Source organism: Macaca fascicularis, chromosome 15 (assembly GCF_037993035.2).
Source record: "Macaca fascicularis isolate 582-1 chromosome 15, T2T-MFA8v1.1".
Lineage (NCBI taxonomy): Eukaryota > Metazoa > Chordata > Mammalia > Primates > Cercopithecidae > Macaca > Macaca fascicularis.
This window is the reverse complement of record NC_088389.1, coordinates 65,822,923-65,833,665: the sequence shown is the minus strand read 5'-3', so window position 1 is coordinate 65,833,665 and position 10,743 is coordinate 65,822,923. Positions and strand designations below refer to the sequence as shown.

General features: G+C 46.4%; 1 protein-coding gene across 4 annotated transcripts; it reads right to left on the bottom strand.

Annotated features, from left to right (window-relative positions):
• Nucleotides 1-277: 277 nt before the first annotated feature.
• On the bottom strand, nt 278-10,612 carry BAG1 (BAG cochaperone 1). 4 transcript variants are annotated; one of them, XM_045373365.3, is made up of 8 exons: nt 10,072-10,612; nt 8,567-8,695; nt 6,656-6,738; nt 4,490-4,603; nt 2,355-2,462; nt 1,755-1,843; nt 1,111-1,173; nt 278-560 (listed from the first exon to the last, which is right to left on the bottom strand). In XM_045373365.3, exons 1-7 carry the CDS (start codon nt 10,307-10,309, stop codon nt 1,140-1,142), a joined length of 795 nt encoding a protein of 264 aa, XP_045229300.1. In that variant the 5' UTR covers nt 10,310-10,612; the 3' UTR covers nt 278-560; nt 1,111-1,139. The 4 variants fall into 4 exon arrangements, with proteins under 4 accessions (XP_045229300.1, XP_073873442.1, XP_005581588.1 ...); XM_074017341.1 differs by lacking the exon at nt 1,755-1,843 and having other exon boundaries at nt 7,982-8,695; XM_005581531.4 differs by lacking the exon at nt 1,755-1,843.
• Nucleotides 10,613-10,743: the final 131 nt, after the last annotated feature.

Below are 10,743 nucleotides of genomic sequence, written 5' to 3'. Positions count from 1 at the left end.
CCTTGTTCTAGATCATTCCCAACATTCCTGACTAGGTGCAACCTCCTGGTGATTCTGGTTTTACAGCTATGGGACTACGTGATCACAAGAGCAAAGAAGCCCTCATATATCTGAAGACTGGGGCCGCCTATAAACCTGAAACTAGCCCAAGGCAAATTAGAGCTTTCACCAGCCCAAAGAAAGCATCCAAAGGTTCAAACACCTGGGAAAATGTGGGCAGAGGTGGCCCTCTCCAGAAAAGGTGGATTGCTGGACAGCACAACCACAGAGACAGAAGGAGAAAACAGACAGGAGCTTTATTCAAAATCACAAAGACACTGTTTTTCATTGAGAACCGGGTGAGAGTAGGAAAACTGGCAAATGGCCAGTTGCCCCTAGCAGCCCTGAAGAAATCAGGTAAATTCTGCTCCAGAGACGGCAGAGCTGGTGGTGCCATTCTTCAGGGCAGCATAGCCTCTTTCTGCCACACCTCACTCGGCCAGGGCAAAGTTTGTAGACTGCAGCCGCTCTGTCTCCTGGCAGATGTTCTGCTCCACTGCGTCACACTCAGCTAGGAATGCCTAGAAAATACACACAGGGCAGTAAGGGCCCATCCAGGGATAGCCAACCACTGCCCACTTGCTTAGCCATTCTGGGGAACCCATGGCTGAGACTCAAAACAGACTATGCATGAATGGAGATGGGCAACTGGCCTGGGTTCCAAGGTAAGGGGAGGGAGGGAGCATAGGACCAGCATTCTGACCATGCTCCAGGCCAGCAATCCCCTAAAAGGTGGTAAAGGCAGGGAGCTTTGCCACAAGGCCACTGCACAGCACCTGAACAATCGCAGGAAGCAATGTATGCATGAATACTGCTTCCAGGAATTGTGTAACGTGTCAGCCCTATCTGCTCTCCAGTGAGTTCCCTCCCTAAACAGTTTAAATTCATATATAATTACAGGGACATACGGGGCTCTTCTCTGACGTTCAGGGTTCCTGTTGATAAATAAGTAATAACCAAAACAGGCCCATACCACACACCATGCTGCTATACTACCGACTCTGAAGAGATAAACATGCATACCTACACACTAACATATTACGCCTCGTGGTGCACTATTACACAACTCACCTGAACCTTTTTTACCAAGCCTTTCCTTTTCAATCTACTGTCTTTGAAATTTTCTGGCAGGATCTATGGAAGAGTAAGTTGATAATACAAGTTAGTAAATAGTAAACATGTAACAAATAATCCTCAGTGAAAATGACATGAGAACACATAAGAAACACCCACAGTATATAAAACAGGTCACGGGTCACCAATGTAAACGAGATGTCCATTTTCAGGAACCCTTTCCCTGAGTCTGTATCCTATATTGCCTTCCCATGGCTCTTGTCCCTATAAAAGCTCCCTGTATTCTCAACGTCTGGCCCGTAGGAACTGATCTGTAACACAGACTTCGTTTTTTTATTGTTTCGTATGTATGGATACTCTGCCCTGGCCAGACCATGGGCTCATTGTGACAGGAAAAGTGCCTGCTGCTGCTATTTTTTTTTTTTTTGAGACATAGTCTTGCTCTGTCGTCCAGGCTGGAGTGCAGTGGTGCAATCTTGGCTCACTGCAAGCTCCGCCTCCTGGGTTCACGCCATTCTCCTGCCTCAGCCTCCCGAGTAGCTGGGACTACAGACGCCTGCCACCACGCCCGGCTAATTTTTTATGTTTTTAGTAGAGACAGGGTTTCACCGTGTTAGCCAGGATGGTCTCGATCTCCTGACCTTGTGATCCACCCGCCTCGGCCTCCCAAAGTGCTGAGATTACAGGCGTGAGCCACTGCGCCCGGCGCTGCTGCTTCTTTACACCCTCCCTGGCCAACAGAAACACACAGTGCAGTTCACCTTCAAGAATGAAGCATCAGGCTAGAGATATCATTACTATCATCTGCAAAAGAGAACCCCTGAGTTAACGATTTTCAGCAGCCTCACAAGATCTGGGTCTGGCTGAATCCTCTATAAGTAATGAGGCCTGCAGAATTATCAGTCACATGAGTATCAGAGAAAGTGAAAACCTGTTTCCTTGACCATGAGATCGTGGACTCCTTGGGTCCCAGCTTCATGATGATTACAGATGCTACTGGCAAACATAAGTATAAATGATAAAAGTCCTATACTGGAGGGCTGTGAGTGCCTAGAAAGCAGGAACTGTCTTATCATTGTGCATTCACCCAGGACCAAGCAACGTGATTGGCACACAAAAGCAGATGCTTAATATTCTTAAGTGATGGGTTTGCTCAGACAATAGGAGAGTACATTACTGGAAGAGTGAATGTGACTGAAATAAAGACAAAACTAGTTCTTCTCAGCTGAATATTTACTTACCAGTGTGTCAATCTCCTCCAAGATCTTCATAAACTGCTCTATTGTGGCTTTTACTCTCCTATCAAGTTTGCAGAGAGCTTCAGCTTGTAAATCCTTGGGCAGAAAACCCTGTGGGAAATAATGCATTACTGCAAGGGTTCTTTGAGGCTGATGGAAAACTCCATGCCACAATACTACTGAAGCGATCACACTGAGTCCAACATAGCCCTGGCAGGCCAGGCCACATTTCAGATCCACAACTTCATCTCTTGGAAAAATTTAAAAGACTGGCCGTGGGCCAGTCCAAGAATTCTATCAGGTTGCAGTCTGCTCTACCTCGCATGACCCACTGTGGCTGCGAATGCCTCCTGAGGCTTGGTGCCAGTGAAGCCCCCAATCACAAATGTATCCTGTACACAAGAAGCAGATGTTAAAAGCACAGGCTTAGAGTCTTCAAAGCCTAGGCTTGAAAACTGACTGCCATTTACTAACTTGTGATCTTGAGCAAATTACTTAGCCTATTCATGTCTCAGTACCCTCATTTTAAAAATGAAGATTATGATACTCACACCCTAGAGGGTTACTGTGAGGTAAAGGGAATATATGTACATGTGTCACTAACCTGTGGCACAGACACATGCTAACGAATGGCAGCAGTGCTTATTTTTATCAAATTGTCTAATGGTTCACTCACATAGCTTGGCCTAATGACCAGTTAGCTGGTGACAAGAGTTGGATAGCAGGGATCTCTGAGGATGTTTATCACAGCCAAGAGCTACAAATACAGATTTCACAACATGTAGCAAGAGCTTTAAACATCAACCAACAATTCCAACTCAAAGAATTTATTCTACTAAAAAAACCAGGAATGGTCAAAAAAGATTTATGTCCAAGGATAGTCAAAGAAGCATTACACATAATGGTAAAAATAGTATTAAATGAACAATACAGAATTGGCTAGGTAAATGATACATTTATACAAGATGAAATGCATGCAAGCTTTGAAAAATACCATCATAGGAAAATGTTTAATTTTTTATCCAAAAAAATAGTTTATAAAGTGTATATAACATTATATCAATTTTTTTTAAGATGAAAAATATATTTCAGGCTTCGATAATGGTTATCTCTGAGTTGGGGCCTCATGGATAATTTTTATTTTCCATATTAGTGCCTATACATGCACTTAAAACTTTTGTACAGTCAGCATGTATTCTGTAATTAAAACACAAACATATAGGCCGGGCAAACACAAACATACAGGCCGGGCACGGTGGCTCACACCTATAATCCCAGCACTTTGGGAGGCCAAGGCGGGCAGATAACTTGAGGTCAGGAGTTTGAGAACAGTCTGGCCAACATGGTAAAACCCCATCTCTACTAAAAATACAAAAAAATCAGACAGATGTGGTGGCAGGCGGCGCCTGTAATCCCAGTTACTCGGGAGGCTGAGGCAGGAGAATCGCTTGAACCTGGGAGGCAGAGGCTGCAGGGAGCCGCTGAGATTGCACCACTGCACTCCAGCCTGGGTGACAGAGTGAGACTCCATCTCAAAAAAAAAAGCCAAAACACACCCCAATTAATGTTACACAATGAGAAGGAAAAATAAATAAGTGGTCTTGAGCTAGTCCTAATCCTTACTGGGTTTCAGTACCCCATCTCTAATATAAGGAATTGAATAGGATGACCCCCTCCAACCCCACTATCATGTTTAACTTGGACCTTCTATGAACCAACAAAATGTCATTTGCCTTGCCAAACACATTACAACAGCCCAGAGAGAGAGAAGCTACTTGTTCTATTTCAGACAATTCATGATCTGAGCATGGCAGGTGCTCTCCTGTGAGCATAAATGGATGCTGGCTGGGATTTGACAATAACTATGACAATAAATGCTTATAAAGCACTTAGTATGTGTCAAGCTCAATCTACATTATTTAATGCTCCCAACAATCCTAAGAGGGAAATGTCACCATTATTCCCTTTTTGCAGATGAGGAACTTGAGGCAAAGATAAACTTGTTCTCAGTAAGAGAAAGGGTGAATCCAGGATCTGAACCCAGGGAGTCTGACTGCAGAGCCTGTCCCCGTAACCACAAGTTATATCCAGGAAGCTCTGATAGAAGGCAGAAAGTCAAGGTCCATGAAGAGAGTTACCTGCTGTATTCCAGTAAGCTCTTTATTCAACTCTTCCAGCTGGTCAGCTATCTTCTCCACAGACTTCTCCAAATGTTTCAACTTCTTTAGTTCAACCTCTTCCTCTGGACTGTTCTAAAATGTTTAAGAAGAAAATAAAGCCAACAGTCTTTAAGAACAGGCTGGGTGTGGTGGCTCACGCCTGTAATCCCAGCACTTTGGGAGGCCGAGGTGGGCAGCTCATTTAAGGTCAGGAGTTTGAGACCAGCCTGGCCAACATGGTGAAACACTGTCTCTACTGAAAAAAACAAAAAAATTAGCCGGGCATGGTGGCAGGCGCCTGCAGTCCCAGCTACTCGGGAGGCTGAGGCAGGAGAATGGCTTGAATCTGGGACGTGGAGGTTGTAGTGAGCTGAGATCGTGCACCTGCACTCCAGCCTGGGTGACAGAGCGAGACTGCCCCCTCTCCCCCCAAAAAAGAAAAAGCAATCAACAAGAACAGTAGCCTCTGTCAGGAAAAATACCTGACCACAACTGCACGAAACCACTCACCTAGAAATAATGGTTTTAACTCTGTTGCTTCTTGGAAGTCAAGTCAAAGGGTTATACATCAAGTTTTCCATCTACAAAGACTCCAGACTAGACAGGTGTTAGGCAAACATTCTGGTGTGGGCCCTGACAGCTTGGGTACAGAGAATGGAGACAATCCAACTGCCAGATTCAGTCTCAGCCCTAGACTGATCAACAACCAAGACTGAAGCCTGGAGGGTAATCACATTTCAGTGAACACTTGTGAGGAGTCCAGAATGGCAAGTCAGGTGGAATTCTACCATTCCTTTAAAGGGAATTCCTAAATGGCAGCCTCCAATTGAGCGCTCCTGTTTAACATGATGCTGGTTAACAACGATGAATACTTCTATTGAACACTTCCTACATGCCACACACTATCCTAAGCATCTTACCTATATTATTTTTTTAAGCCTTACCACAACTCCATCAGGGAAGTACTGCTGTTTTACAGATGATGAAACTGAGGCTTAATGTAGTAAAGTAACATGAGATCACACAGTCCAAAAGAGGTAGAGTAGACTTAAGTTCAGATTTTTCTTTTTTTGAGATAGAGTCTCACTACGGTGCCCAAGTTGGAGTGCAGTGACTGTTTACAGGCATGATCATAACTCACTGCAGCCTCAATCCCCTGGACTGAAGTGATCCTCCTGTCTCAGACTCCTGACTTGCTGGGACAACGGGTATGTGCCATGGTGCCCTCCTTGACTTCACACTTCACTCCATAAGCTCTGTGTCAGCTCCAAGTAAAAGTCCTATAGTTTCTTCATACTTGACTCCTTGGTTCTGCCTATTCCCCATCACCATTCTCCCGGACCCTGAAGCAAGAAATTTAGAATATTTCCCCCTTCTCTCAGGTAAACATTTGACAGATAGGTCTAGCAGCTTTCTGCTTAGTTATGCTATCCCAAATTATTCATTCCTCTTTGTAGCTAAGTTCTGAGTTCCAGTCTCCAGGCAGTTCCAAGTCTGGATTAGATTTTCTTTGCCTTCACTTTGTGAATCTCTGCCCTCTCTCTACTCAGTCACCTCACTCAAAACAAGGGAACTTCATATGCTCAGTAATTCCGCTGTGTCACAATGCAGGGCTGGCCACAGCCCTCTCATCACCTTAAGGGTTGCTGACCTCATCTGTCTTTTTTTCCCCTCAGTTCCTTAGTCTGAACCTTTCTTTCCAGTCAAAGGTTTTCCCTTGTGGGAGATTTTAGTTAAAAGGTTGGTTAAAGGGAGAGGCTCCTGAACTGGAACAGAGTGATTATTCTTAATATCTACAAGTTTATTTTAACACCAGACTCTTGCTAATTCTACTCCAAGTGAATGAGACCTGTCCCAGGCACCATTTTAACCAGACCCAGATTCTACCACCAAAACAAAAAACATATTATTAAGGCAGCACAACCACTCCTATTTCCTAGAGCAAAAGTTCTAATCAACAGGAGCAGGAGGGTATGAGAACAACAAAATTGGTAATCCTGTAAAACAAGTAAAGATTGTATTTGTTTAGAGAAGGGTTTTATCAATGCAGAATCTGGGTCCCCAATTTGGTCTTCTAAACCGAAACCTGTATAAAAGACTTCAATCATTTGATTCTGAGGATTTCTGATGGAAAAAGCAATTTACCTTTTTTCCAATTAACATGACCCGGCAACCATCTTGTATTCCAAGTGCTGACAATGGTGTTTCCATTTCCTTCAGGGATTTTCCTAAAAAGAGAAAGGTAGGCCAACTTGTAATAATTGTACCACACTGAAAATAAATTTCAGCAGGATACAGGAAATAGATAAGTGTGTTCACTAATGAGAATTGGTATCTTTTTAGAGGGTGCCATGACCCAGTAATTTCTTTTTTTTTTTTTTTTTTTTTTTGAGGCGGAGTCTCGCTCTGTCGCCCAGGCTGGAGTGCAGTGGCGCGATCTCGGCTCACTGCAAGCTCCGCCTCCCGGGTTCACGCCATTCTCCTGCCTCAGCCTCCCGAGTAGCTGGGACTACAGGCGCCGCCACCACGCCCGGCTAATTTTTTTGTATTTTTAGTGGAGACGGGGTTTCATTGTGTTAGCCAGGATGGTCTCGATCTCCTGACCTCGTGATCCGCCCGTCTCAGCCTCCCAAAGTGCTGGGATTACAGGCTTGAGCCACCGCGCCCGGCCAAGTAATTTCATTTCTACATATTCATCCTAAACAAATAACTGGACATGTGACTCCACAGTAACTACTATACAATAATATTCAGTGCAACCTTTTCATATTAGTGAGAAACTGGAAAGAGCCAAATATTCAGGCATCGGGGGCTGATGAACCACACTACAGAAGACTTTAAAGTCTTCAGTAGGCATTACAGTCTACAATAGGCATTAAAGCTCATTTTTTGCAGGAAACTCCAATGCCACAATGAATGCTGATGACCCAGTGTTATTGAGGGGTTTTATCCAGGGGAACATTTTCTTTTTCAAGCATTCCTCTATTTTGAAACATGAATTTCTATTGTGTTTATAATTCAGAAATAAAATATTTTTAAAAATTAAAGATAATACATTACATTACGAAATATAAATAAAATGCCTCTTATTATTAAATTATTTATAATGACTGACACCCAATGGGATAAGTCTTTCCCCAGTGGATACCAGAATAATGGATTCTCAGGGGAGTGGGAAGACAAGGGACAGGGGCCAGGAGGGTGTGGGTCCTGGCAGAAATGAGCATCATCCATCCACTGAGCCCACCACATCCAGGTCCCCAGTAAGTTTGTTCAAAACCTCCTTTGAGTCAGAACAATGTGAGGCACTGGAAACACAGCAGTATCTCCCCCCTCACGGAGGCTATTATTCTAACAGAGAAATCAGATGTTAAGCAACTAAGAAAATGATTATTTAATAGTAATTTCATAGAAGTGATGCAAAAACAACAGGGAGTACCATGGTAACATATAATGGGAAGATGATCTAACCTAGCCAGGGAAGACTGCCCATGAGCTTCATCAAAAATGGTGAGATTTCTGCCATCATCATAAGACTTCAAATCTGACACCTGTCCAGATGTTTGAAAGTGTCCAGTACCTAGCAGGTCCTCAATAAATATCTGTTGAAGAACTGAATGAATAAACAAATAAATAAAAATTGTCCCAGTTTGAAAACAGAGTGACTATTAGGAAAAGTTAAGCAGTTTTAAAACTGTCGCTTGGCCATAAGGAAAAGCTGGAAAAGAAATGCTTACCCTTGGCCGGGCGCAGTGGCTCACACCTGTAATCCCAACACTTTGGAAGGCCAAGGTGGGTGGATCACCTGAGACCAGGAGTTCGAGACCAGCCTGGCCAACATGGTGAAACTCCGTCTCTACTAAAAATACAAAAATTAGCCAGGCATGGTGGTGGGCACCTGTAATCCCAGCTACTCGAGAGGCTGAGGCAGGAGAATCACTTGAACCCGGGAGGCGGAGGTTGCAGTGAGCCTAGATCGCGCCATTGCACTCCAGCCTGGGCGACAAGAGTGAAACTTTGTCTCAAAAAAAGAAAAAAAGAAAAAGAAATGCCTACCCTTAAATATGAGTTTCTGAAAAGACTGTGGAACCCCTATGGCCTCTTCAACAACCTGGGCCAGGTCTTGGACAACTGGTTCACTGCTGCCCTGCTGCGGGGTAACATGAAGGTCGTGCTTCTCATTGCCTGGGGAGAAAGAAAAGCATTTGACAAAGATGATTCTTTCACATAAACCAACAGAGGGTGACACTTCATTACATTTATTTACCCAGCCTTCAAGGCCCAGCTCATATGCCACCTACTCCACAAAGCCTGCCCCCATGCCACCCAGCTTTCCTCTGGTGACCTCCTCAAGGATCTCTGTTTCCTCTATTATAATAACTAACAATATGAATGATATCAGCTAACATTTTAAGCATTTCATGCATAATCAAATTTAATCCTCAGAAAAACCCCCAAGAAGTAGATCTACCTATTACTTCTTATTTCACAGATGAGCAAACTGTGACCTCAGGCAAGTTAAGGCCTGCCTATGGAGACCCAACTGTTGGAATCAGAACTTGACATCAGATCTAGCTGATTCCCAAGCCCACCTTTTTCATCACAAGCCATCTGCTTCCTGTGGCCTGACTGCCTTGTACCCTGTATTGTACTGGTCTCGTCTCGCTTGCTGTAACGGGCAAGTGACTGCTTTCCTCTGTCTCTCCCACTGGACACACTTGAGTGCATCCATGATTGGTGCTAAGCAGACAGACAAATGAATACGAACAGCAGAGCCTTTCTTTCTGAAGAAGAGACGCCAGTTCTTTTCCAGGGATGTGGACAATAAGGAGGGAGCCTGTGTCCAGTACATTACACCAAGGTTCGGTTCCCCCAACAGCTGCGTGAGGTCAGCGGGAGCCAGGGTTACCAAATCTACTTCACAGAGGAGAAACTGGATTCTTAGAAAGAAGCCGTCCATCCCAAGGTCACTCTAAACTGCAGGATCTAGAATCCGGGTCTCCAGATTCCCAGACCCTTGAGCCTCCCCTAGCTGGTTCTGGGGAAACCTCATGGACTTAGCTCTCCGGTGTACTGACTTCATTTGGTTGTGTGTCAACTCCAACAGTAGGCAGACCCAAAGGATGCCCAGAGTACAACGCTTAGACCCACAGCCAACTCAAGTGGCGCACACGGAGAAGGCACTCAGCAGATGAGGAGCACCCCGGCAGGCACGAAGTTCTGACTCATTACACACGGAGCAGTCGTAGACCACATGGCCAAATATATGCCTGACACAAAGACCACAATAACTGCGCGGGCACACAAACACAACCAGGCCCACGACGTAAAGCGCGGACAAGCTCGAACACCCAGGATCGCACAAATGGCCAGAGACAAAATACACCGGCCACATGGAAAAGTATACAAAAGACAGTTCCACGGACACAACCAAGAACCCAAGCTTCCGGACGCCAGGACAAGCGCAAGGTCACACGCTTCTGGAGAACACGTGACTAAACCCACAGACCCCGCCGGGCTTTCGGGGCCAGCAAGGAGCCCACCCGGCGCCCGACACTCACTGTGGGTGACAGTCACGGTGAGCCCAGGTGCCGCCATTTCCTCCCTGGTCACCTCCTCGCTCTGGGTCGCCTCCTCGTCCGGGGTCACCTCCTGGCTCCGATTCATCTCTTCGCTCCGAGTCGCCTCCTCACTCTGGGTCGCCTCTTCGCTCCGCGTTGCCTCCTCACTCAGGGTCAACTCCTCGCTCCGGGTCAATTCCTCGCTCCGGGTCGAGCGGCGCCGGGTCTTCTTCTTCATCCGCGGCCTGCGAGCGCCGGCGGCGGCGCCCCTGGTGGGTCGGTCATGCCCGCTGGCAGCACCCCGGACAGGTGGACGCCGAGAGGGAGGCGGGCCACGCTGGGCCGGGGGCTCCGACTGGCGCGGCTCCCGGCCTGGCCGAAGGGCGCGCAGCCGAGAGCCCAGCCGCTCCCGGTCGCCTCGTGGTCTCCTCGCCCCACCGCGTTGAGCCAGGCCCGCGCTTGTTGACCGCCCAGCGATGGTAGCTGAGCGCGGCGTCTTACAACCCCGCCAGACTGCTTCCCAGCCCCGCCCCGCCCTGCCGGCCCCGCCCTCGCCCTATGCCGCTTTAGTTGCCCGCAGGCCCCACCCACTCAACTGAGGCCCCGCCTTGCTACAATAAAACCCCTCCCACTCCTTCCACCAACACCCCGCCCCCTGCAGGCTCTCTCCGA

Bases quoted from the DNA above. Each gene is read 5' to 3' on its own strand.
- BAG1 (XM_005581531.4), bottom strand. From the start codon at position 10,309: ATGAAGAAGAAGACCCGGCGCCGCTCGACCCGGAGCGAGGAATTGACC. The intron at 4,604-6,655 runs GTAAATTGCTTT...TAAACATTTTAG, and splicing joins TCATGTTAATTGGAAAAAAG to AACAGTCCAGAGGAAGAGGT. The intron at 1,174-2,354 runs GTAAGTAAATAT...ACTCTTCCATAG, and splicing joins TGGAGGAGATTGACACACTG to ATCCTGCCAGAAAATTTCAA.